The sequence below is a fragment of the Notolepis coatsorum genome, assembly GCF_963971535.1.
Source record: "Notolepis coatsorum genome assembly, chromosome: 2".
Lineage (NCBI taxonomy): Eukaryota > Metazoa > Chordata > Actinopteri > Aulopiformes > Paralepididae > Notolepis > Notolepis coatsorum.
In genome coordinates, this window is record NC_140166.1 from 188437765 (window position 1) to 188465380 (window position 27616).

The window sequence follows — 27616 nt, forward strand, 5'->3', positions numbered from 1 at the left end:
CCCAAAGATTCACAAATCATGTATTCAGGTGATGTCTGATCTAAGGGAGCCATGGCTCCCACAGCTCCCCCCGTGGATCGCACCCTGACCCCCTCCTAATGTACAGTCCCCTCCCCATCATATGTATATATATATCAGGATCTATGGGTAACAGTACTGTATATTTGCATATCGTATATGTCACAAATGTAACAGTACTAAATACCTGTGTCATGTATGTCCCTATGCCATAAATGTCATGTATGTTGTTGTGTATGTCATAAATGTCACTATGAATTGAAAATGGGGGACCCTGATGTAAACAAGACAAACGTCTTTCTCTGGTCTGCATCCCCTTAACAATTGTGTATTGAGCCGTACTGTAATTTTGTACCCATTCTGCAATCTGTTAAATAAAGTTTTCATTCATTCATTGCCTTACTTATTTAAATAAATATATGAAATATAACAGAACTTGCGGCATCATATTGTTAATTTTGTTGTCAAAATCTGCAGTACGGCTCAATACACACAATTGGGGGGATGCAGACCAGAGAAAGACTTCCGTCTTGTTTACATCAGGGTCCCCCATTTGCAATTCATCATAAATGTATATATTTACTGTTAGGATCTCTGTTTAACAGTACTGTATATTTGCATATCTTGTATGTCACAAATGTAACAGTACTGCATATATGTATGTCATAATGTCATGATTAGTTTAGATTAGATTTTTATATCTGTATATTGAGTATGTCATAAATGTCAATCATTATGAATTGAAGACGAAAGTCTTTCTCTGGTCTGCATCCTGAGAGCGTCGCTGGCTCTGCGGCTCTGCAGTTGCATGCTATTGGAGAGGACACTCCCCTCTGTCAACGGAGTCTCGTTGCCTGGGCTTCTGATCCAGCGCTCAGGCGAGGAGAGGCGACACAGATCTGCGGGCGTGGACGTTGGCCGGATGGTTAAATCCAACCTTCAGACGATACTGAATAGCCATTGTTTTGTGAGAGAAAAAGAGAGAAACTTATCCAAGATGCCAGTTATTGAACAAACCAGTAATAAACCAGAAAGCGGAAGGTACGTTGTTACTGGATATAGATTGACATTAACGTGAGCTACAACAACGCCGCGGCCTAGCTCATAACGCGGAATAGATTATGTCCTGGATTTGAACAACGCCATTGTTTACGTTACACTCTTACTTGTACTATTATTAATATTGCCACCACACTGTCCAACTATTTACTTGATGTGTTTTCCCCTTTATTCTAAATTGGCTATATATAATTGTCCACCGTCTTAAATCAACACAATATGAGCCTGCAGTGTCAGTGTTGTTTCATTAAGCATCCAGCACATAGACTGTATCTGACTATTGACGCTGCGCTGGTTAGCTTTACATTAGCTTTGCTTTAGCAACACGAGCTGCTAACATCAACGTTACCGTGTTAGTTAACGTTAGCAGTAAATCAGCCACTGAACAGGCCATAGTCTTGTCTATGGTAACTTAACGTCATTTAACGAACGTTAGTTAGACACAACGTTTGTTGGTTTTATTATTATTGTTGATGTTAACGTACCATGGGAACGAGGAGCTAGTTAGAGCTCATGCTAGCTTGATATGAACTTCGCTAATGCAAATGTTATTGATCACGTATAGCCATTTGCTTTGCGAAATCGCCAACTGCAAAATGTACAAAAACGAAGCGGTGGATGGACATAATGGTCAAGGTTTCTCCCTTGGTGGTCGTGAGGTTTTCTGTGGCAGCTTTTCATACTAGAAATACTGAACTCCAACCATCTTTAGACCCTCAAATCCGCCCGTCAATACAGTCATTGGGAGTGATGATGATGATCCTCCTCGAATTTGGTTTGGTAGCTTTTTCCCTGTGACCCCTGTCTGTGGCCCAGGTGCCATGATCATCTGGCACAGTTGGCTACATTGCAAAAGATGGACCTTTTTAGCTGCTTCGTTTATTAAAGCGCAATGGTCAATTAGCACAATACAATTAATGGTCTGCGTGCTGCTCCTGATTATCTCAGTGTCTTATTAAGAAATATACTGGGCAATTGAGTGCACTTTACTTGGTTAAAATGTGACTAGTTGGCTGGCTCAGTCCCATGTTCCCAACTAAGTATGCGAAGCTTGACTGTAAATGAGAACACGGTAGTTTCAGCCTTGAAAATAGGTCATGTCATCAAACCTTTTATTTAAAACTCAAAGGCCATCGAGGTTGCCCTTTACAAGTAGTAACGCAACATAAAAACAGGGGAAATCGCATAAAACCTAAAATAAAAAACATAAAAACGGTTTGACAAACGGTGATTAGTGATCATGGTTTTGAACTGTGCACATGTTTGCAGAATATCGATCTTTAGTGTGTTGAAGGATGTTCCAGGAGTGGTAGGAAAAGTATTTTCAAAGATCAAAACATGCTTGGGGGATCTGAAGCACACGCCAGTCATTTAGGTTTAGGTATAGTCCAAAGTTCCAACCCAGCAACATTGTAAATGGTAAATGGCTGGTTTTTTATATAGCGCTTTTATCCAAAGCGCTTTACAATTTGTTACTTACATATTACCCACTCACACACCGACGGCGGAGGCGACCATGCAAGGTGCCAACCTGCTCATCAGGAGCAATTAGGGGTTAAGTGTCTTGCTCAAGGACACATCGACACGCTTCCCAGGAGGAGCGGGAATCGAACCGGGAACCTCCGGATTGCCAGACGACTGCTCTACCTCCTGAGCCATGTCGCATTACATTGTTAATTGTAATGTGGTAGCTCACCAGTAAGGGCTTTGTAAATGACAAATACCAATGTTTATAGCGCCTCTGCAAGAGAAGGCCAACCAACCTTATTATACAGGAGCCAGTAGTGTGTTATAGCTGTCACCAGTGATGGACAGAGTCGAGGGGTGGAAGCAGTGGCATGTCTAAATTACATCACCATAGTCCAAAACTGCTAATCATAGGAAAGCTGTTTCTGTACAAGAAGTCAAATGGTCACAGCTTGCTGGCAATGTTTTCTATAAGGTATTTACATTTCTTACTCAACTTAAATTTCTCATCGAGCCAGATGCCAAGATAATTGATACTCTGTGTCTTTCTCAATGCTGGAAGTACTTACAGTGGATATGGATATATGCAACCATTGAATATTTCTGTCTCTAGTAAGCGGCATGGGTTTTGTATTACTTGCATTGAGTACCAATTTAAGATCAATAGGCACTTCCTGTATGGACAACCTCCCTGGAGCTAGTGGCCCAGATGTGCTTTTACTGTTTAACATCAATCATGTTTGACACGATAGTGGTTCAGTTCACAGAACTGATTTCATTCCCATCACTCCCAAGAGGAAGTAATCACAACAACAATGGTGAATTTTAGGGATGCCCCGATCACGTTTTTTGCCACCGATACCGATCGTCGTGAGCCATATCGGCCGATACCGATCCGATACCGATCGTTTTTGATTAAAAAGAAATTAAAAATTATTTTATACGTTTTTTTTTTTTTTTAATAAAATATATATATTATATAATTAGACTTGTACTTGTATTATCTGCGAGACATCGCCACCACGCAACAAGCTCCACTGTCTGTGTGTACTCTAGTAGCCTCCAGCTACGGCCAGGATTCTCCGGAGCTGCACCTGGACCTATACTCGAGTAGCCTCGAGCAGAGCTACGGCCAGGATTCTCCGGCGCTGCACCTGGACCCTATTGGCATAACGTTACTTAACTGTGCTCAGCAAGCCCTCAGCTCGAATACGCATCGAATCAGTGTTATAAGACATTGATATCAGGAGCTATCTGTAGCTACTGCTAGCCGGATATATAACGTTAATACAACGCCTCAGTGAATTATTTAGTTCAATGGGACATTTCGTTTTGAACGGTGAACTAACTTGCGCTAACGTGAGCTAACAGGTAGCATACACGTCTCTACTAGACTTTGTGGAGCGTTTGTTGATGTCAGGAGCTATCGGTAGCTGGCCGACTAGATGTTATAAGACATTGATAAGACATTGATATAAGACATTGATATCAGGAGCTATCTGTAGCTACTGCTAGCCGGCTAGATGACGTTAAGACAACTATTTAGTTCAATCGGACATTTCGTTTTGAACGGTGAACGAACGTCAGCTAACGCAAGCTAACGGAGATATCAACATGGACCACTAGACTTCTGGGGCATTTGTTGATATCCGGAGCTATCAGTAGCTAGCCGGCTAAATACCGTTAGACAATGCCTACTAAAAGTGAATAGTTGACTGGGTAATTTTGTTTAAACAGTAACGATAGCTAGGTAGCTAACATTAGCTCAGGTCGAATGCACTATCTAGACTCAGCAGAGGAGGTCCGCCTCCTCTGTGTTTACAAACTCTACACGGGTACGGGCGGGGCTAGGGAGGAGGAGCAGTTTGCAGGTCCTGTGCGTCTGAGACAAGCGAGTGAGATATCCACTTGATCAGTTTCCGCGATCGGCGAATATGACTAATTATCGGAATTCCCCGATCGCATATTTATACTGATTATCGGCCGATAACGATCGGTGGCCGATCGATCGGGGCATCCCTAGTGAATTTAAATTGTAACTCAACTGAGTTTTTCAGACTCATTGGAGTTCCATCTTTTTACTTATAATTCTTTTTAAGATACTTTAGGGCATTTTTGCTTTGGTAGGATTAGGGGTGCACCGATATGAAAATTGGCCACCGATACCGATACCGATTGTTCAACTAACACAATCGGCCGATACCGATACCGATACCGATAATTGTGGCAAAAAATAAGTATTTTTAATTTTTTTTAATTTTTTTTTTCATTTTTTTTTTAATTTTTTTTTTAATTTTTTTAATGAAACTACTGTATATTTGTATGTGTGTTTGTATTTGTAGGCATCTTTACTTACTTAAAAAAGGAAACATCAAGAAATATGTTTATGGTATCACTGATCCCTCTCCCAGTATCGTCTGGCGGCCTGCAGAGGGATACTATTTTCTCAACCAGAGCTTTCAACCAATGCAATGGAACCATTCTGGCGGCCTGCAGCGGGATACTATTCTCTCAACCAGAGCTTTCAACCAATGCAATGGAACCATTTTGATTGACAGTCGATTCGGCCAATTACGCCACACCGCTAGCACCCACCTCCTGCTTACCACCAAGCATTTATTCATTTTTCTACTTCGGGGCATGCCGCCATTGATCTGCTTGCTCGAATGCGAGTCAAACTTAGAACCACAACAAGCTAATACGTTAGCTGCCCGGCAGTGCCCGCCGACCAGCGCGCTCCACAGGATGGCCAAACGAGACACAATGATTTTACTGCAACAAATTTTATAATAAAACAAAGCCTTTCTATACATTTGTCTGGTTGAAAACTTTATTAACAGATTGCAGAATGTGTAGTTGGGTACGGAATGAGCAACGGAATGTAACCGAGCTATGCACGGCTTGCTTGCTATCTTCGGGTAAATACTATGCTGATGTAATTGAACGTGTAACTAACTATAATAACGTTAATGCCACAAAACGAATGTTTGTGTCATTTTAACAGCAGATACTTTCTTAAATGCCATCCTCCCGACAGAGCGGTGTTGATGGGGAGCTCTGATGGATTCGCTTGGTTGTGTTATTAACATTGAACAGCTAACCGAAAGCTAGGGTTAACTAATGTTAAAGGTTTAGCCATAACGTTACGTTGGCTAAAGTTGGGGCTATTCTTAATCCAGTAATAATGGCTGCAGACCTGCAAGCAAAGTACAGCAAGTTGGCAAAGGAGTATTCCAACGTAAATCACATTTTCACCAGTAACGTTAGTCTTCTGCCTCCCGGCTATGAACGGACTCGGAGTAATGCCTTGCTGCTATGGGTAATAATAATATGCTGATGTTATTGTCCGTGTAACACTAACTATATAACGTTAATGCCACAAAACGAATGCCTTGTTAATCATAAATAGTAACTTTGATGCAGTAGCTTGTGTGTGTGTGGGGGGGACGGCGGGCGTAGGTCGCGAGTGAATTTTTTTTTTTTGCCTTTTGACGCTACACAAATGGATGGTTAGTTATCGGCGAATGCTATCGGCACATTTGAGCTTATCGGCCGATAGGCCGATAGCAGTCAACAAGGCACTTATCGGCCGATACCGATACCCGACCGATATATCGGTGCACCCCTAGGTAGGATAGTAAGTGACAGGAAATAAGGGAGAGAGAAGGGGAAGGTCTCAGGCCAGACTCCCAGGATGTTGTGAGTATATGGTATGTATGCAAGAGATGCCTCATAGGCTTTTGTTGAATAGAATAAATAATCATGCCCTTACTTTTTCTCATATCGTTCATTCATTCTGTGAGTGGTTGTTGATATGGTTTGGCTATGAAGCCCATCTTACATTATTGCCAACAGCAGATGGGTCTAGATGTTACAGTATGTATTTTTGCTGCGGTGGCAGCTTGTGCTTTTTGTCAGGGAAGTGGGCTAAAGGATTAGCCTTGGCTATTCATGGCTGCAGCAGTATTTCTTTTTATTCTCTTAAGCCAAAACACTCTCACCAGAGCTTGCCCCTAAACCGATCCTTCATAACAACATGCATTGATCCCCACAATTAGCACAACACATAGCCTAGTTCAATAATATCATCTGCGTAACATGAAGCGTTCTTGTGCACATTGCCTCAGAGATTGGTCTTCTTTTCCCGTTTCTTTGCATCAAATGCATTCAGATGGAAACGCTGCTCTTACGCAAGCAGTAGCTCTAGACTCAGCACCATGTGACCAGAGCAGCTGTCTATCATGAAAAGCCTGTTCATGAATGTGTGTTGTTGCTGCCTGTCGGATGGTATGGGGATTTTAAAGAATGTTGTTGTGAATGACGTACAGTACAGTAGTGGGGGCTTTGCTGTATCTATTTGAACACAATGCAGGTGGAATGTGAAATTCTGAGCTTTTTGTATTTAAGGATGGTAGTCGGCTGTTATTTTGCATAATCTGGTTATGGGATTTCAGGCAGTGCACAATAGTCTTAAATTCCCCTCTTTTTGTAACAACGTATGACAACCAGGGTTTACATGATGGGGAAATAGCTTGAATCTCGCATATGCACTTGGTTAGGTTGAGCTACAAGGTTGACAATGATTCTCATTCAGTTTTCACACCGTAGCTCCATATATAGCACAGCAATGGTGTTTGCGTAAGCAGGCATCTGCCAGAGTGTTGGACTCGCTGTGGCAGCAGCACTGCCGCTAATGTGTTTTGTTCCCAAAAGGATCTCTGAGAAATAGGCCTAGTGTTAGTGATGTAAATGCAGCCTGCTAGTGCTTCACACACACACGCTAGGCTAATACTCTGGAACACATCAACTGACCTGAATCAAAATGGCTGAGCAGGTTGTGTAAGCAAACAGGTGTTTGTCTCTCAGTCTCTGTGGCGATGCTAGCGAGTATAATAGTCAGTAAGTGTATTGCAGGCCTAAAAGTAGGCTGATGGTTAGACAGACAAAATGTACCTCTCTCAAGCCTTGCCCTCTTTTCTTAATCCACCAATCACAACTGTTGCTTTGGGAAGCAACCGTTGTGATTGGAGTATTGTGAAAAGAGGGCAGGGCTTGAGAGAGGTCAATTACACATCATTATCACAGTTGGCTTAGTAAGTGATGCAGGGGAAACTATGGCAGATAGGAATCAATGTGTGTTTGAAGAACTTGGACAGCTTATTTAACTGGAAAAGTATGTTTCCCTTGTGACGTAATTGACCAGAAATGTGTTCAGTCGTGTTCCTCACTTCCACAACATCCCCTATTGTCTACTAAGTGATGCATTGGTGGAAATGAAAACAGGCTTCTTCACAAGGGCTTTTCTTGTGAGTGTCACTGAATACTGAATTATTGGCAGGCATTTTTTAGTCCTCTCAGCATCGGAACAGTCTGTGTAGAGGGAGGCATAGTGCTCACAAGATTGTGCAACAATGAAAACCCAGTCCTCCGTCTGTTACTTATTGAGTGAGCCAAGTGTTCTTTTGTCATCATTAGTCAACATGTCCTGCATGCTTTTCTGATTAAGTCAACGATCGCTGTTACTGATTGAACTTCAACCCTCAGTTCTGTGTTTTTTTTTTTATGATCCCCTGAACATCCCAACATTTGTAACATTGTGAGTGTTGTTATCCGGTGTAGCACAACTATTCTCTGGTCTTGTAGTTCAGTGCTTCCTGTGGTAACGATGGCCCCATTGGTGTGCATGCTTGTTTCGCCTTCCAGTATCTCCAGTCCCAGGAGGTGCTCCCGCTGTAGCAGTAACCCGTGTCCGGGGCCTCTGTGGTGCTCCTGATGCCCCTCTCCCACCCCTGAAGATCCCAGGTGGGCGAGGGAATGACCAGAGGGATCGCAATCTTTCAGCTAAGCTATTCTACTCTGTAAGTCCAGCGACTTGTTTCTTTTGCTCTGTATTTTTATTTCTCTGTATTCAAGCTGAAATCGGTCACAACATGTTGTACCAGCCTAAGTAATTGGATGCTTGAGTACAATACTTAAATCAGCCACCACCAAAAATGTACCTCTTTACTAAATCAATTTATTGTAACTGTGCCCACATGATGCATGGTTGAACAATCTTTTTGTGCTGTAATTTTCTTGGATTGCTATGAACAAGTTTCATTGAGGAGACTATTAGTTCTCTTGTCATATTTAAAAAAAAACACAAAAACATGTTGGTTTAAAAAAATAAAAATTGCAGGTGCTTGGGTCATCATGAGTTTATTAAAATAGTGTGTTCTACCTGTTATGGCCATTTCAGTTGTATTTTTATAGTGTAGTTTTAACACTGAAGTGAATGGACGCTTTTGTAACCTTTCACTCCATTGTGTCATGGCCAACCAACATAGTGGGTATTAGGGATGCCCCGATCGATCGGCCAGCGATCGGTATCGGCCGATATTCAGTATAAATATTCCGATAATGCTTTATTTTCGCAGATCGTGAAAACCGATCGAAAAACATGATCCAATTCTTAGCGGAGATCTCACTCGCTGCTGACTTCTCTCTCAGACACACAGAGCTGCAAACTGCCGCTCCTCCTCCTGCCCCTCCCTTACCCGTGTAAACACAGAGGAGGCTCCTCTGCTCTAGTCCAGTGCGGACCTCCGTGAGCTAACGTTAGCTACCTAGCTATCGTTACTGTTTAAACAAAATTACCCAGTCAACTATTCACTTTTAATGAGGCATTGTCTAACGGTATCTAGCCGGCTAGCTACTGATAGCTCCTGATATCAACAAATGCTCCAGCAATAGTCTAGTAGTGCATGTTGATACCTCCGTTAGCTCACGTTAGCTCACGTTAGCTCCCTGTTCAAAACGAAATGTCCCATTAAACTAAATAGTTCACTGAGGCGTTGTCTTAACGTTATCTAGCCGGCTAGCAGTAGCTACAGATAGCTCCTGATACCAATGTCTTATAACATTGATTCGATGCATATTCGAGCCCCGGCTTGCATCGTGGTGCGTGGTGGCGATGTCTCGCAGATAATACAACTACAAGTATAATTATATAATATATATAATAAAAAATTAAATTAAAAAAAGTATATATTAACTTTTTTTTATATAAAACCAAAAACGATCGGTATCGGATCGGTATCCGGCCCATATGGCTCAAGACGATCAGTGATCGGTATCGGTGGCAAAAAACGTGATCGGGGCATCCCTAGTGGGTATGTTTATTAAATAAACAAATGGACCTATCTCAAGCCCCGTTCACAGGACTTGTGACAGGTCAATATCCCTCATTTCCACCTCTTTACTATCTTGTCCTTCAGGATGCTCAGTTGCTGGTTCTTGAGGAGCCTCCTCCGGCCAACGGCAGAGTGCGTTTCCTGCTCTTTGAGGCTCACCGCTCTGAGGGCAGGCAGCACTGTGTCTGGAGGGCGGCGCTGAAAGGGGCGAACCTCTACGTTGAAATTCCCCCCGGCGCGCTGCCTGAGGGCAGCAAAAACAGGTGAGGTCAGTCCCAAAACCTGCCCCCGGAGAGCTAACCGCTTGTTCTGCGTGAAAGGGAACGCGTGTCTTGAAAACCCGTTATAAGCAGGAGATGGACTTTAGCTCTAGATCTTAGCGGCTTAAGTTCCTACTTAATTCATTGACTCCCCATAACTCACTGAACCCCCCCCCCCCCCCTTTCTCTTTCTAGTTTTGCGCTCTTGCTGGAGTTTGCAGAAGAACAGCTGCAAGTTGATCATGTGTTCATCTGCTTCCACAAGAACCGTGACGATAGAGGTAAGACTCTTTCTCAAACCGGTCCTACATTAGAATCAAAGGCCTGAAATGACACTATCGCTGTCTACCAGCAGTGCTTCCTCTCCCGTTGCCTTAGGGAGGCGCCATGCCTCGTCTAAGGGACCTGTCGGTTAACTTGAGCTTAATCGATTAGTGGGATTTATCTCAAGACCGAAGAAATACTGCCTCTCAAAATGCCAAAAGTGCTTTGCTGAAACCTGGTGAGAAATGAAGACATTAGCTCAATAGAATAACTTCACCTCCAGCCTAGTCTAGCTATAGCAGTGCAAGTTAACACGGTATTGTCTACTGAATCCATCAGGTCAGTTGTTTGTTAGATCAGTTGATGCAAGAGTCATGGTTTTGCCGTGATGCCATCTCTGTCAATTGTTTGGTGGATACATTGTAATATGACAGTGTAACGTTATTTTGGACACATTATTTTGGAAAGCTTTTATTACTCGTTTTGTTACGTTTGTTACTCAAACCAGGAGGCCATGTCTACATGATGCCATTGTAGGGCTCAAATATTGATTTAGGATTATGTCTCGGAGACCCCCACCTGAGAAGTGTTTATAATACGGGTAGAGTGAAACCTATGATCAGAATAGCCATTCTTCTACATTCTCCCATTGTGCAATGTCTAGTGAAACCTACACATTTTTTGTCTAATATCCCTGATGGAAATTTTCCATGTCAAGCCTGTGTACAGTGTCAAGGCATGATCAAAGAGAAATTTTACACGCACCCGAAAACGAACAAAAAAATACCTGTTAAAGGGCGTATCACGTGTAATTCAGCCAATCTGGTGTATCTACTAAAATGCCCGTGTGATTTTTCTTATGTGGGGAAGACAACCAGAGCCTTTAAAACAAGAATCAGTGAACATAAGTGTTCAGTGAGAAATTCAGATATAAAGTCGTCAGTAGCTAGACACTTTTCCAGGTGTAAACATACCGTTAACGATCTCAGATATATGGGACTTGAGTTAGTCCACAGGCCCGCGAGAGGGGGAGACAGACATAAGTTACTGTTACAACGGGAATGTTATTATATCCACCTGTTTGATTGCATAGAACCTAGAGGAATGAATGAAGAGAACGTTTTAACCTGTTTCCTTTAAGTACCTTTTATCTATATGATTTAATCCAAGTGGTTGTTTCCTCCAAGAGGTATGTTTATCCTTTGATGCTTAAAAGAAAAAAGAAAAAAGTATAGGGGCTAAATTAGCCCTATAAACTATGGGCATGTTACATAGCAAGTTTCTGGTATGGTAATGTAATGCAATTTTTGCTTTTGCTTTTGTGTTTTTTATGTCTTTTTATATGTCTTTTATACATGGTATATTTGTATAATTTGTATTTACTAACGGACTCTATTTTGATAGGTCTTTTCTTTTGTCATTGAGGACCAATAGACTCAGGCACACCTGCGCTGTGATGTCATTTCCTGCAAAAATCATTAACCACCTGTGTGTAATTAACCACGTGTGTGTATATAACCATTATCTTGACGGCAAGTCCATTGCAAGCTATAACACTGAAGAAGGAATACATATTTCCGAAACATGTTTGTTTCAGGCTGCCATTAAATTTTGAACCTGAGAGTGCTGGTCTGGCTTCACTGCTTCTTTTATATAATACTTAATGGGATTTCAGCACCCAGTGTCGTATCTTGAGAGCGCGGTCTAACTTGACATTTGCAATGTCTAGTGAACAAAATATTTGTGAAATTCAACTATTACTTATTGCTGGGGACCCCCTGGAACCCCCTCAAGGACCCCACATTGAGAGCCACCGTTCTAGCCAATTAGAATAGAATATTCACTCTTTAAATAACCTCATATGTGTGTCACAAATACAAAATAGTTTGACATTGGATGTGCATAGATATTTTTATATTTTTTATTATGTAAGACCATTTTATATCGGCATAGATAAATTTACCATTTGATACTAACATCCCTGCATTGCGTCTCTGTGACCAAGTGGTCAGCGCCTTTGTCCTTATCCCCCACTTGGCAGCGCGTCTCCGTGATGACATCTGGAGCTTTAGGGGGCCTACCAGCCCACTTAAAATGATGTAGGGGAAACGCAGAGCACATTGTTGAGTCTGTGTCGGGTGTACCACCATGCATGTAATGTGGCTGGTCCCTCTCTAGCGAAGACGCACGGATGAAAAATGTAAATGCTATGAATGGGAACATTTTTAAGTGCAAATCCCCAAGTGGGACTAGGAAGAACAATCCAGTTGCTTTGGGGCTAACGAACCTGCATACCACTTCAGAGATTTGAATGCATTTTTTTTAAACCGCAAGGACAGAAACAGACAAGCTGACCCTCAACATTCAGGTTCAGACATGTTAATACTAGTAGAATTGATGCCTCATTTTGGGTGTGAGAACTTGGCTTAGCATTTCATGACTTGAGAAAGTATGTACCCTGTTGATGATAATAATAAAGAGAGAAGCGCCTTTCGCAGACTCGCGGACACTTTACAAAGAGAGATAAGCTATATAAAAGAGGGTACAAATATGAATATATAAATATAGTAACAGGAAAAATAAAACTAATACAATTTTAAAAGGAAGCAAGGTGCTGTCCAATTGTGGAGCGCCTGGTGCGGGCGATGGTGAGGTCGGAGTTGGAGGAGCGGAGGCCTCGTGCTGGAGTGTAGGGGTGGAGTAGGTCGGTCAGGTAGGAAGGAGCCAACCCGTGCAGGGATTTGTAGGCGAGGAGGAGGATCTTGTAGGGAATTCGGTAGTTGATGGGGAGGTAGTTGATAGGAGGCACCAAGAAGGATTCCGTTACAGTAGACGAGGCGGGAAGTGACGAAGGCATGAATAAGTGTTTCCGCTGAGGTGTCAGAGTGAGGGGCAGAGGTGGGAAATTGTTCTGAGGTGGAAAAAGGCGGACCTGGTGACAGACTTGACGTGAGGGTGAAATGAGGGGGTTGAGTCCAGTATTATGTAGGGGTGTGGACATTTCTCGATTCTAAGATTCATCGCGATGCGGACGATTCAGTATCGATGCAGTGACAGAACATACTCGATTATTAATTTCTTTTTACTCTTGCTAGCTTTTATGTTCTTTTACAATGTAGCGCTTTGGGATTTGCTCCACAACTATAAAGCGCCCTACAAATCAAATATACTATTATTATTATTATTATTATTATTATTATATTATTAAAGCTAGTGCTCTGGTCATGCATCAACTCCACTCATAGAAAATACAGCATCAGGCTATTCTAAAAGTATTGATACTAATACTGATACTAATAAAAAAGAGTATTGAACCGTTTTTAACAGCTGGGTATATCGAGATACCTTTCTAGTATCTGTATCATGCAACACTAGTAAAGACATTTATTTTGACATTCTGATTTAAGAACTTTCTAAATAAAAGTTAATTTATGCTTGTATTAATTGATGAAAAAGTAGCCATGTGCAGTAATATAGATTATAAAATTGAGGATGTAATATATTATTGAGCTGCATCGTAGAATCGAATTGAATCATGGACAGCTGAATCATAATCGAATCGTGAGGCCAGTGAAGATTCACAGCTCTAGTATTATGGCCAGGTTCCTTACCTCCGTGGAGGGGCAGATGGAGTAGCCATCTATGGAGAGAACAAGGCGTCGATCTTTTGGAGGAGGGCTGGGGAAGCTACAACTATTAGTTCAGTCTTCTTACTGTTGAGTTGGAGGAAGTTGGCGGTCATCCATGTTTTTATGTCCTGGAGGCAGGCAGTGAGGGAGGGGAGCAGAGGGTTTGGTGTGGAGGTAAAGCTGCGTGTCGTCTCCATAAGAGTGAAAGTGGAGGCCATGTTTCCTTATGATCTCACCGAGTGGGAGGAGGTAGATGGTAAAAAGGAGCGGACCTAGCACCGAACCCTGGGGACCACCCTGGTTAACGGGTGCTGGATCTCACCTGGACCCCCCGAGGGAAACATACTGCCACCTGTTGGTCAGGTAGGATGTAAACCAGGACAGGAGGTACCAGTGATGCCAAGGACACTTTCCAGATGGTCTAGGGTAGGAGGATTGAGTGGTATAAGTCAAATGCAGCTGAAAGGTCCAGGAGGATGAGGATGCTGATGTTGCCAGCATCAGCAGCCATGAAGAGGTCATTTGTTACCTTGATCAGAGCGGTCTCTGTGCTATGTTTAGCCCTGAACCCAGACTGGAGTCGTTCGAACAGGTCATGGTGTGCCATGTGACTCTGGAGCTGGGCGGCTACTGCACGCTCGAGGACCTTACTGAGGAAGGGGAGGTTGGAAATGGGGCGGAAGTTGTTGAGGTTGTCAGGGTTCAGACCCCGTTTCTTGATAATTAGGGTGACTGCTGCCACCTTCAAGTCAGCAGGGACGGAGCCAGTGGACAGGGAGGAGTTGATGATGTCTACCATGAGAGGACAGGGCAGGCAGGCCAGCCTTCACCAGGGTGGTGGGCATGGGGTCCAGAGAGCAGGTAGAGTTTTTTTGGGGTGCAAGGGAGTCCGGTGTGGCAGCTAGGGCCGTGTTGTAGGTCTTCAGTGGTTGAGAGCAGCTGGGAGTCATGAGCAAGGTGGGAGATCAGGGCGTTGGTGAGGTCAGTGGTGGTGATATTTTTTGTGTTCCTGTACGTCATGGAGCGCTGTGGGCGGCCAGAGGTGGAGGGGACAGGAACTAAAAATGATGATTATGGAGCAGGACCCCGTTTTTACATCCAGATGATCTATAGCTTGTGGCATATGTTCAGATATTGGCTGAACTGTCCTGGGGTACAGGAATAATTAGGGATACTGTACACAATATATTGGTGACCATATCTGTGTCGGCCGAGGATAGTGATTTCGGTTCGATGAGCAAAAGTGCTATAAAATACTGTATCAGTGAACATATCAGCTGTTCAGTGATTTTTTTTCTTTTTTAAATGAACAACTGATGACTAGCTGCCGTTGTATGTGTTTATTTTTTGGCTATGCAGAGTTTGTTTGGGTAACGTTACTTGCATGTGACAATGACGCAGCATAGGATTATGGGCTAACATTGTACATCAGTATGTACAAAATTAGTTTCATTTATACAGATTATATCGGCATCAGTGTTATCGGCCATAACAGAACTGGTATCGGCCTTAATGTTCGTATCGGTGCGTCCCGAGGAATAAGATGTGAATAAAAAAAAATGGGTGGCATTCCCTTTTGGGTCACTAAAGAAGCTTGACATCTACAGTATGTGTACCTGTGTAGTCTGTTGTTTGATCTATTGAGTTTACCATTTATTGAAGTGATGACTCATGTAATGGTCCAAAGTTTAGTCAAATGCCTGATACATTTGAACTTAACCCTTTCACTGCCGCACTACCAAACGGTTAACCCTTTCACTGCGACAATACACAGAAGGTTAACCCTTTCACTGCCACACAACAGCAGGTTAACCCTTTCACTGCCACACTACAGAAGGTTAACCCTTTACTATCGGTAGTGTGATAGTAAAGGGTTAACCTTCTGTAGTGTGGCTGTGAAAGGGTTAAAGGTAGAATTTGTATCAAACAGTGACCTCTAGGTAAAATAGCCCCTCCTGGTGCTGCACTGTTTATATTTTTTGTTTTGTTTTTGGTCCGATGTGTGTGTTGGAGTTTAGTGGGGATAGGGGAGCGGTTTCTATTGCTGGTCACGCCAGGCTCTGCTGAGAGCGGTCTGGATTAATTTGCACTATAATAAGTAACTATATACTGTGTGCGTGTGTGTGTGTGTAGGTTAGGGCTGACCCTTATTAGTCGATTAGTCGACTAAGGCACCTCCCTCAAACTGAACAATGACATCTCCTTAGAAAATGATCTCAATTCCTTCTATGCGAGGTTTGAGGCTGTGAATAAAAACACCAGCCTACAAACCACGGCAATGGGGGGGGGGGGGGGGGGGTCTGCTGATGGAGACTCAGTGTTCAGGGTAACAGAGCATGAGGTGAGACGGATCTTTAAAAAAGTGAATATCAGGAAGGCAGCAGGACCGGACGGCATCCCCGGCCGCGTCCTAAAAGTCTGTGCCGACCAACTGGCCCCGGTATTCACTGACATCTTCAACCTGTCCTTGGAACAGGCTGTCATCCCCACCTGTCTGAAGAAGTCCACCATCATCCCTGTACCCAAAAAATCTACGCCCGCTTGCCTCAACGACTACCGCCCTGTAGCCCTCACCTCCATAGCCATGAAGTGCTTTGAGAAGCTAGTGAAGGGCTACATCTGTTCCTCCCTCCCCATCAACCTGGACCCTCTGCAATTTTCATATCGCCCCAACAGGTCCACGGAGGACGCCATAGCCCATGTGCTGCACACAGCAGCATCACACCTGGACAAGAGGCAGGGGAACTATGTGAGAATGCTGTTCATCGACTACAGCTCAGCATTCAATACCATAGTCCCCTCCAAACTCATAGCCAAGCTCAGGGACCTGGGCTTGAACTATGACCTCTGCCAGTGGGTCTTGGACTTCCTGACGGGCAGACCCCAGGTGGTAAGAGCAGGCAACTGCACCTCCTCATCCATCACGCTCAACATAGGGGCCCCCCAGGGCTGTGTTCTGAGCCCCCTCCTCTACTCCCTGTACACACATGACTGCGTAGCACAGCGGAACAACAACACCATCATCAAATTTGCTGATGACACAGTAGTGGTGGGCCTGATCTCTGCCAACGACGAAAGGGCCTACCTGGAAGAGGTAGAGAACCTGTCACAGTGGTGTCAGGAGAACTGCCTCTCCCTGAACGTCAGCAAAACAAAAGAGATGATTGTGGACTTCAGGAGGTCAGGGGTCAAGGACTACAGCCCCCTCAGCATCGACGGGGCACCGGTTGAGAGAGTGAACAGTTTCAAGTACCTCAGAGCCCACATATCCGAGGATTTGACATGGACCACACACATTGACAGTGTTGTGAAGAAGGCACGACAACGCCTCTACTTCCTCAGGCGCCTAAGGAAGTTCCAAGTCAGTCAGAAGATCCTTAGGAACTTCTACTCATGTACAATAGAGAGCATCCTGACTGGCAACATCACCTCCTGGTTTGGGAATAGCACTGCACAAGACCGTAGCAGACTACAAAGAGTGACACGTTCAGCCGAACGCACAATTGGAGGGGGGCTTCCCACCCTCCAGAACATTTACAACAAGCGGTGCAAGGGGAAGGCTAAGAGAATTATTAAGGACTCGAGCCACCCGAACAACTGCCTCTTTGAACTGCTGCGGTCAGGCAAGCGATACCGGAGTCTTAAGGCGAGCACAGAAAGACTCAGAAGAAGCTTCTATCCCCAGGCCATCAGGCTGCTAAACGAACAATAAACACTATGCAACAACCATCAAATGCACACAGCACACACACCCACACGCACACACTCACTTAAACAAACAACACACTGCAGCACCCACTCTCCACACTTTAGATCACACAAACACACTTTATATTTATTGATAAAGGATTTGCACTACAACTCGTACACCTACTGTAAATTGTACCTAAATTGCACCTCATCCTATTTCTGCCTTGCACTATATAGTATTGTATATTAGTACACTACACAGTATTGTATATTATATGGTAACTCAGTTACGTCTACTCTGCATCGAACATTGTACATATGTCTATACTGAACACTGTGACCTCATTTTTTTACTTCTAATTTACATGCTATACTATGTTATTTTATTTCATACTTATCTTGTCTTGCACAGTCTCTGTAGCGTAACAGTAAGAAGCATTTTGTATAAAAGTATTCTGTACTTCTGTATGACAACTATTAAAGAAACTTGAAACTTAACTGCCTATGAAAACAGGCACAGAGGCACTGAAAGAGGATTTCACCCATCTAATGAACACACTAGACTAGACAAATATCAAGATGTATCCATAAGTGGACCAATTGCATGCTTTTGCAGAGGACAAGAAGCCTTCAGTCGACTCCTTAAGACATTAAGCACCCCCCACAGCCCAAATGGAATGATAAAAAAAAAAAAAAATATATATATATATATATATATACTTTTTTTTTTTTTTTAAGTCGACCAAACTGATCTTCAGTTATTGTTATTTTTTAAGCCAATAGGCAGGCACGCAGGCATAGAGGCTGTGAAACAAACAAGAGATTAAAAACCTACCACGCATGTTGAGACTTTGTGCCAAGTAGCTCAGCTGGAATTAGACTCACGCCTGAAAAGGGTTGAGTCGATCCTTCCCTGCGGTTAACGTGTCTCCACGCCTTGCATAATGTTACATGTTTTACGCCAGGGCTATTCAACTAAATGGTTCAGGGGGCCACATTGTCAGAAACCCAAGGGGCCAGGGGCCGGACTGCCACGGCGCCTCCCCGTGCTATGAATATATGTACACTTGACACAACACGCAACCACATTTTCACAACTTTTATTTAACTACATTGCAAAAGTAGTATACTTTAAAAAAAAAAAGTGCTTCATTTATGTGCCACATCTGCAACATCTCCTGCAAAAAGTGCTTCATTTATGACTGTGCAACAACTGCAACATCTCCTCTTCAACATTTCAATATAAAAATAAAAACAAAAACAAACAAGTGCATGATGTGCATCTGAACATTCTAACATTTGAACAAAAAAACACATTTATAGTGCAGCTGAGCTTATTAAAGTGCTTCATGTCTGTGCAACAACAGCTAATCACAGCATCTTATTAGCACTTATTACATGGCGTTTTCACATTCGCCGAAATGCTTGCTTGTGATTGGTCAACAGCCCCCCGACTGCGGTCATTATTTTTCGATAATGACCGCAGATTTTTCAATAATGACCGCAGAGCGCAGCTGTTGGCAATCAAGCCCACTGACACACACTGCTGCCGGCGATGAGGGGCGGAGCGCCGAGCGGAGCCCGAACACAGCGGAGCCAGAACAGAGCTGCTGCCCGCGATAATAATAATCACTTTATTTGGGCTGACAGAGCCACAGAACAACTGCGATTTGTCAAATGAATTAGGTATATTGTTAGTAAGTTAGCCATGTAATAAGCGGGATAATGTATAGCCTACGAGGTCATTGTCGTAAAATAATTGACCTTCACTCCGTTTAAAACACCTCGGCGCGGCGCCTCTGTATTTTAAACTCCGTGTCGGTCAATTATTTTGCGACAATGACCTCGTAACTATACATTATCCCTTACTTATTGTCCACTCTTAACTCTCAAACATCAGGGGGGGTGGGGGGCAGACAGGCCTAGCCTACATACACACATCTAATGAGAGAGATTGCACTTCTTTGACTGGGCAATGGCAGAGAAAGAGGGTTCATAGGAAGTGAGGGCTTCCCGCAAACAGTGATGCGAATGCTCATTTGTCAAGGAGGCACGGTTGCTTGTTTTAATGGCATTCATGTGAGAGAAACTGGATTCACAGGTGTATGTTGAGCCAAACATTGTTAGCACAGATATTGCCAGCGTTTTTATTTTGGGCAATGTGTTGACATGAATACACTTTATCCAAAATGTTGTAGTGGATTCATTCTCAAGTGCTTGCTTCAGAGCAGATGATGCTTGCATGTCAATTATTTCAAGTTGCAGGAGACCTTCATCAATGTGAAGTGATGCAAGGAACTCTTGTCCTTTTGTGGAAATAGCAGCTACATTGGCATATGGGTTGCTCACAAAATGCATCAATTCTCTGGGCATGTCAAATTCATCAAAACGACTTGCAAAGTTTTCCCTTGTGCGTGTGAACGTTGACATGAAAAAAAAAAGTAAAAAAAAAATATATATATACCGGTATATATATATATTTTTTTTATTATCATGTAATCTTTCGCGGGCCAGTCAGAATCATCCGGGCCGCCAGTTGAATAGCCCTGTTTTACGCTAACCAGCCTTTCAGACGTGACAATGTTTCTACGCCTTCTCTCTCTCTCCCTCTGCAGCATCCTTGCTGCGTACATTCAGCTACTTGGGCTTTGAGATTGTGAGACCGGGTCACCCCCTCGTCCCTGACCGCCCTGACGCTTTCTTCATGGCTTACAGCATCGAGCGAGACTCCTCGGATGATGATTGAAGTTGCGCTGAGCGAACACACACACACACCGTTTGCGCTCGTCTTCTTCTCTTGACCCATCCCATACCCCCCCCCCCCATCATATAATTATTTGGAAATTAATATTATCCAAGTTCAGTATGGTTGAGGTTTCCTGTGAAATAGTTTCTTGTTCTTTTGTCTTTACCTTCGATGTGCTGTATTGCAATGATATTTGCACTAGTGTTAAGATGTTATAAACCAGGAATGTAAAGCAAGCGCCCACATCAAATCTGGGCACCGTGTCCTCGCCACTGTAATCCTTCTCGTCATGTAGTGCTGATTTCCTATTCACCCTCCCTGTACACCCAAATGATCATCTCTACAATGTAATATTTATGGTTAAAAAATTTACATTCATCTTATTCATGTAATTAGATATGTTTCCTTGGTCATCTTCGGTTGATTCTTGTTTTTATTGATTATTTTTTTTCTTTTTAATGTGTGCATGGATGGATTTTGATTTGTTGCTCTGAATCACTTGACAGAAATCTGCATGTTGTAACTGCTAAATAAAAGTGCTCACCTTAATGAGTTGTGCTCTGTTTTGGTCCCTTTATTTTTAAAGGCATTCAGACAAGTAATTTGTAAAATGGGTATTAGCCTTGATACTAACATACAAAGCATATAATCTTAACTCATTCAGAGCCATGCCCCTTTGACCATATTAGGGCTAGCGTGCCAGTAAGGAAGTCAATGGGAGGTTGGGGAAATTTGCGAACGCCTAAACTATCCTAAATTATGGCTATGGGTCTAAAACACCCCTCACTTATCAATAGGGATGGGTACCTTTCACATTTGAACCGATACCGGTACCGGTACCGGTACCTGTGAATCGATACCGGTACCCAACAGTACCTTTTGTCGGTACTATAAAAAAAAAAAATTATTAATTTTTTTTTTTAAATTTTTTTTTTTTACTTTTTTCTTTTCATGTCAACGTTCACACGCACAATATATGCTTACCTAGGATTTGACTTGATTCAACAACAAAGCAGTCGGAGCAATGACAAGCCGAAAACTGTCGAAATTTTATTTACCTACCTCAGTCGTAAAAAAAAATCCAAGCTTCAAATAACTACAATTTCGACAGTTTTCGGCTTGTCATTGCTCCGACTGCTTTGTTGTTGAATCAAGTCAAATCCTAGGTAAGCATATATTGTGCGTGTGAACGTTGACATGAAAAGAAAAAAGTAAAAAAAAAAGAGAGAAAAGTAAAAAAAAAAAATTAATAATTTTTTTTTCTTTTTTTTTTTTTTTCTCGGTTTCTCACTTGATTCGATACTCGGTAGTACCGACGTGTTTCGGTTCGGTACCTCAAAAGTACCGAATTCGGTACCCATCCCTACTTATCAATGACTTGCTTGCAGTCAACATGTACGAAACGGATTGTTTTTTCATTGGTACATTTCCGTTTTATACTGTTTTGAATATGAGTATAGTTTTGGAGATTTTGGAGAATTCCAGAGAGAATTCCGAGCCTCCCCAGTGAATGTGGTAACAGATAGTGCTTGCCCGAGATGGGAAAACCCGGGACCGGAGTTTTCTCTGATGCACAGTCCCATCCAATCCAATCCAATGATGTGCAATACCATCCGGGAGACGATAGGCGGCGGTATTTGCCCTTTTCGAGCTCAGACCCATTCCCAATGATAACGTCAGGCTGGATGGATGAAAAATTAATGGTTATTGCTAATAAAAGAAATAACGATTAAAACCCGAGTTTTCTCGGGTTTTGGCACTCGACGCATGGCGAGTTAACCCGACTAATCTCTTGGTCGGCACTGAATGGGTTAATGCTAATTCATCTCCTTTTTAGGAAACATTTCTCAAAGAATCAGGCTAATGAGGTTAAGAGAAGACTAGGATAATGGGCAACAGTGGCTCAAGATGTAGAGCAGTCATCTGGTAATCGGAAGCTTCCCGGTTTGATTCCCGGGCAGCGTGTCACAAAAGCAAGACACTTAACCCCTAATTGCTCCTGATGAGCAGGTTGGCACCTTGCATGGTTTCCTGCGCTGTCGGTGTGAGTGAATCAGTGAAATTGAGGAACAAAATTGTAAAGCGCTTCGGTAAAAACGTTATATAAATGCACCATATACCATTTATTATGGAATATTATTACTGCACATCAAGCAATGGTAGATCTAATATTCCACTCCTAGCCTTGTATGTAGACCTGTTCAGTGGAATTCCATTGTTTTCTTTTACATGAAACAAGAACACAAAGACGGTAATAACAACAATAAACAGGACATAGTAACAACAACAATACGACAATGGAAATAACCAAAACGTAAAAATAAAATTGTGTTACCACAGACAAAATAAAAAAATATATTATGTATAAAAAGAAATATTTATTTCCTTCCCCACTACCACCCCCAGGATCAGCACCCCTACTCCGCTTCTTCGCTAAAACATGGCCTTCACTCTCAGCCGCCGAAATCCACAATTCAATATTGGATTGCCCAATCCCCACCACCCGGGCAGTGGAAATCTCCATATATGATATCCAAAAAAGTTAATGACCAATTGGTCATTGTGAGTTTTTCCGGTTGCTTCCACCTCATGGCTATTCATTTCTTGGCTGCTGTTACCCCTGCCAGTATGATTATTTTTTGTTGTATGGAGGTCGGTAGTAATGTTGTTGCCGTATGTGGAATTGTCAGGACACATATGTTCGTGAGTTTAGTTGCCATGGATTTCCAAAAATGAGCCAACAGTGGAATTCCATTGTTAAGGGAACAGTTTGGGTCAGTTAGCCTGACACGTCAGAGGTCAGACCTATGGAACATACGCAAACTAGCTCCAGAAAGTATACCCTGTCAGCTATTAGCAAACACATCAAGAGGAAATAAACTATATAGCTCCAGAGAGTAGACCCTGTCAGCTATTAGCAAACACATCAACAGGAAATAAACGAGTCCATTTAGAATGTTATGTGTAGAAAGGTCTATACTCTCTTCACAGGACTATACAGTACACCCATCTATGGAGCATACATCACGCATGTTCCATCTGCATAGATTGGAACTACACTATAGTCAGTCCACAAAGGAAATCACAAGGCTCTCTAGACACATTTTCTATTATTGGTGAGGGAAGCTGCAATGGTTGAAATAGTTTTGACTTTGCAAAGGATAAATACACAGATGCTCACTCTGCATTATTTGACAAATGTTATGCATGCATTAATCGGTATGATTTGACATGGATCAGAGAAAGTAAGGGAAAGTTGCAACTGACCTGCATCCTATCACTTGTTTAACACATTGACCGCCGGGCATTGTGCCCATCTCATACCCCTCTCTGCCACCGTTAAAAGCCTATGGAGATGTTTACCTTCTTTGCAGGGCTATAACTTTTTAAATTGTATTGCTATATTGACATTACTATGGCCCATTCAACATTGATTATCTATCGTTCAGGATGTGGGCCGATATCGGCATTAAAATGTGATATCGGAAAATATCTGCATCGGTTTTCAATTTTTTTTTTTTACATTTCTATAGAAATGATGTCCGATATTATCGGCCTACCGATAGGCATTAAAATGTGATATCGGTTGATATCGGTATTGGAAATTAAGAGTTGGACAATATCGGTATCGGTAAAAAAGCTATTCATCCCTATTTTTAATCTTTTCTGCTGTAATTCCAAAAACGCTAGTTATAGGCCCAAACGCATATGATAGATTATCGATTGCCGTTTCTTTCCCATACACACTATATAAAAAAATTCAAATATATGATCGGTATACATTATGCTTCATCATGCGTGGAGGAAAGGGGGGGGGGGGTTGTTTATAATTCCTTGATCATCAGTAACGGCTTTATGTAGATGGGTGATATATTGATCAGATGGTTTGCAGTGAAATGAATAAACAATCGGGCTGAAAATAACGTTATATTCCCCTTACCGTGGGCCGATGAGACTGGCGGTGAAAGATCCCAATTATTCGACGCCGATCGCCTAGGTCCATTTCCGGTTTGTATGGCGCAATAAACGCCGAAATCATATAGATTATTAAGTTTAGAAAGCGATCCATATGTACTATAGTGTCTGTCAGGAGTCCCGTAGCGAGATGTGACTGCCGGAGGAATTTCCTCGATGCACCGATGGCACTTCCGGTTTTTGCCAGAGTGTAACTTGCCCGACCATCCACCAGGCGGCGGTATTGAGCCGTTGGAGTCATATCTAGGGTCCCGCTAGGGCATCAGGGTTGGCTGGATGAATTATGAATGCCATGGCGAAAATCTTTAATATTGATCTAAAAAACGATGTACAGCGATCTTGGCAGACAATGCATGGCGGGCAATAACGCTGGACAGCGCTTCCGGCGCTGGATGTGTTAATAAAACATTGAATAACACTTTACACTTGATTATTTTACACATTGTATATATTTAATCAAAATAAATGTACAACACTTTTCTCAGTGGATTAACCCTTTCTCCGCCGATGACGTGTTAAGACGTCATTCCTCGCCATGTGTAATCTGCCAATGACATTTTACAGCGTCTTTGAGATCAATATTTTAAATTTCTGTCATGGTATTCATATTTCACCCACGGATCCTTGACTGGTGCTGTAGGACTCCGCTCAACTCTCCAACGCTTCAATACCGCCACCTGGTGGCCGATCGGCGAGTTGCAACCGGATGTTGATAATTGTGACGCCGGTGTGTCTCCCTATTCCCTCCGGCCACTCGCTATCGCTCGCGGGACTCCATCTTGACACACTGGATAATCGATCCGTTGCCATAACTCAATAAACAACATTATTTGGACGTATATAGTATTATACAACCTGGAAATGGATCGCATAGATCAACATCCCATAATAGCGATCCTTTTGCTCCACGCTCATCACCCAACGGTAAGAGGAGACTGGGGTGAGTTTCAGCGTTTTTGATTATTATTATTCATACAAACTGTTCTGATCTATATATCACCCATACTACATGAATGATTTAACGTCGGCCACGGACTTATAAACGACCCCCCCCCCCCCCCCCCCTCCGGTCAACCGCGCATGATGAGTCATAACGTCTGGGACCTTGTACAGGTGACATTTTTAATCTGGCGTCAATCGGTATTGTTTAAAAAAAAAAACATATTTATACTCTAGACCGTATTTTTGTATGAATGTGTGAATGAAAAAGTAAAACGTTCCTACATCCTGAACGATAGCTAATCGATGTTGAATGGGCCATAGTAATGTCAATTTAGCAATACAATTTAAAAAGTTATAGCCCTGCAAAGTAGGTGAACATCTCCATAGACAAATAGAGCTGGCAGACTGGCTACAAGGATGGATATAAGCGTGGCAGAGAAAGGGTTAAGTCAGGAGTTAATTCGTCTTTCTGTTTCAATCAGTGTTCATTTTGTCAACGAAAATGATGACTAAATATATGGTCGTCAACGAAGCTTTTCCCCCTAACTAAATCTAGACTAAAACTAAAAAGACAAAATCGAGACTAAAACGGACTAAAATGCTCAGACCTGTAGTTGACTAAAACTGACTAAATGAAAAATAAATGAAGGTGACTAAATATGATGAAAACAAAAAAGGAGCATTTGACACATGTAGAGCCCCTTTTCCACTGCATGGTACCTACTCGACTCTACTCTACTCTACTCTGCATTTTCGGTTTTCCATTACCAAAGTACCTGGTACCAGGTACTTTTTAGGTACTTTTTTAGTCCCTGCTCTGTCGAGGTTCCAAGCGCGTGCCAAGCGAGTAGAACTGGTACCAGAAAAGTCACGTGAAACACTGTAGACCACTGATTGGTCAGAAGAGAGACGCGTCACTCGTTCGAGAGTCTGAACGAAAACAGAAAGCCGCCATCTTTAATGTCTCGCATAGGATTTCATTATGTTTGCAGCAGGCACAAGTGCAATAAACAAAGGATACAGTCACTGTGTATTCTGCCTTATTTATTTATTTTTTATTTTTTTTATCTTTCTTCCCCTCCTTTTTCCCGATTTTTCTCCCATCCCACCCTTCCTGGTTGTTGCGTACTTTCCCCTACTGTTGGTCCGGGAGACTGGAGACTGTCACATGCTTTCCTCCGACGCATGTGCAGCCTGGGGCAGGCCAACCTGGCCGCGCAGGTTCTCACCGGGGAGAGTAGCGTGTGGGAGGCCACACTATCTCTCCTCAGTTCCAACCCTCGCTGAGCAGGCGCCCCGACCGAACTGTAGGGGTCGCTGTCCACAACGCCCAGGACCCACCCTTCAGCTTTCCCACCCCCTGATACAGCCAGTGTGAGAGGCCAGCCAAGCTGATAGCAACGCCGGGAGCTGGATTCGAACAGGCAAATCTGCCTTATTTATTGATTAAACAAAACATAAACACAATTTGCCACCGAGCGAAGAGTTTAGTCTCGCAAAAAGATCGCTGACTTGTTAAGGCTTAAGCTTGTTGTTAGGTTAGGTGCTAATGTTGTGCTAGCGTTTTAGCATGGCTATCGTACATAGCGTGATCAATATAACTCGCTATTGATTGTTTGTATGAGTAACGTTAATGCTAGTAGAATAGACACAACGTGAGGTAATCACCATCCATTTTAAACCGGTTATTACCTAATGCTAACGTTAGCAAATAGACGCGAGACTGGTAACGTCTCAAGTTACAGGTTGAAAAAACCCTCAGCTCAGAACTAGGCAAAATCTGCATATGGCTCGCTGATAACAAACTATCATTACACATGGGCAAAACAGAGTCCATTCTCTTCGGTTCAAATAACAAACTCAGCAAGACCGACGGCTTCTCAGTTACAGTGGGTGACAATATTGTCACAAGGAAAGAAGATATTACCTACCTGGGTTCCATCCTAGAGGCAAATCTTTCCTGTGACAAAATGGCATCCAATGTAATAAAAAAAGTCAACCAACGAACACTATTCTTGTACCGGATCTCCTCACTGGTAAACAAGAACACCCTGAAGACTCTAGCAGGAGCACTCATTCAAGGGTACTACGACTATGCTTGCACCTCATGGTACCAAAGCACCTCAAAGGCGCTAAAAACAAAATTACAAACATCTCAAAACAAACTGGTCAGACTACTGCTTGACCTTACTCCTAGAACCCACCTCACCCCTACCCACTTTGACAACCTAGGATGGCTTAGAGTAGACGACAGAGTACAGCAACTTGCAATGGGCCTGGTCTACAAGATACACTACACGACCAAGGTACCCATGTACATGACAAAATACTTCCCAAAGGTCAGTGAATACCACGATCACAACACCAGAGGGAGCTCCACAAATCATGTTAAAC

The 27616-nt window shown here is 42.7% G+C and overlaps 1 protein-coding gene across 1 annotated transcript; it reads left to right on the top strand.

Annotated features, from left to right (window-relative positions):
* Nucleotides 1-878: 878 nt before the first annotated feature.
* On the top strand, nucleotides 879-20859 carry oaz1a (ornithine decarboxylase antizyme 1a). Its single transcript, XM_084309142.1, is given in 6 exon segments — nucleotides 879-1059; nucleotides 8248-8314; nucleotides 8316-8402; nucleotides 9801-9979; nucleotides 10172-10257; nucleotides 20175-20859. Coding segments are annotated over 6 exon segments (669 nt in total). The 5' UTR covers nucleotides 879-940; the 3' UTR covers nucleotides 20306-20859.
* Nucleotides 20860-27616: the final 6757 nt, after the last annotated feature.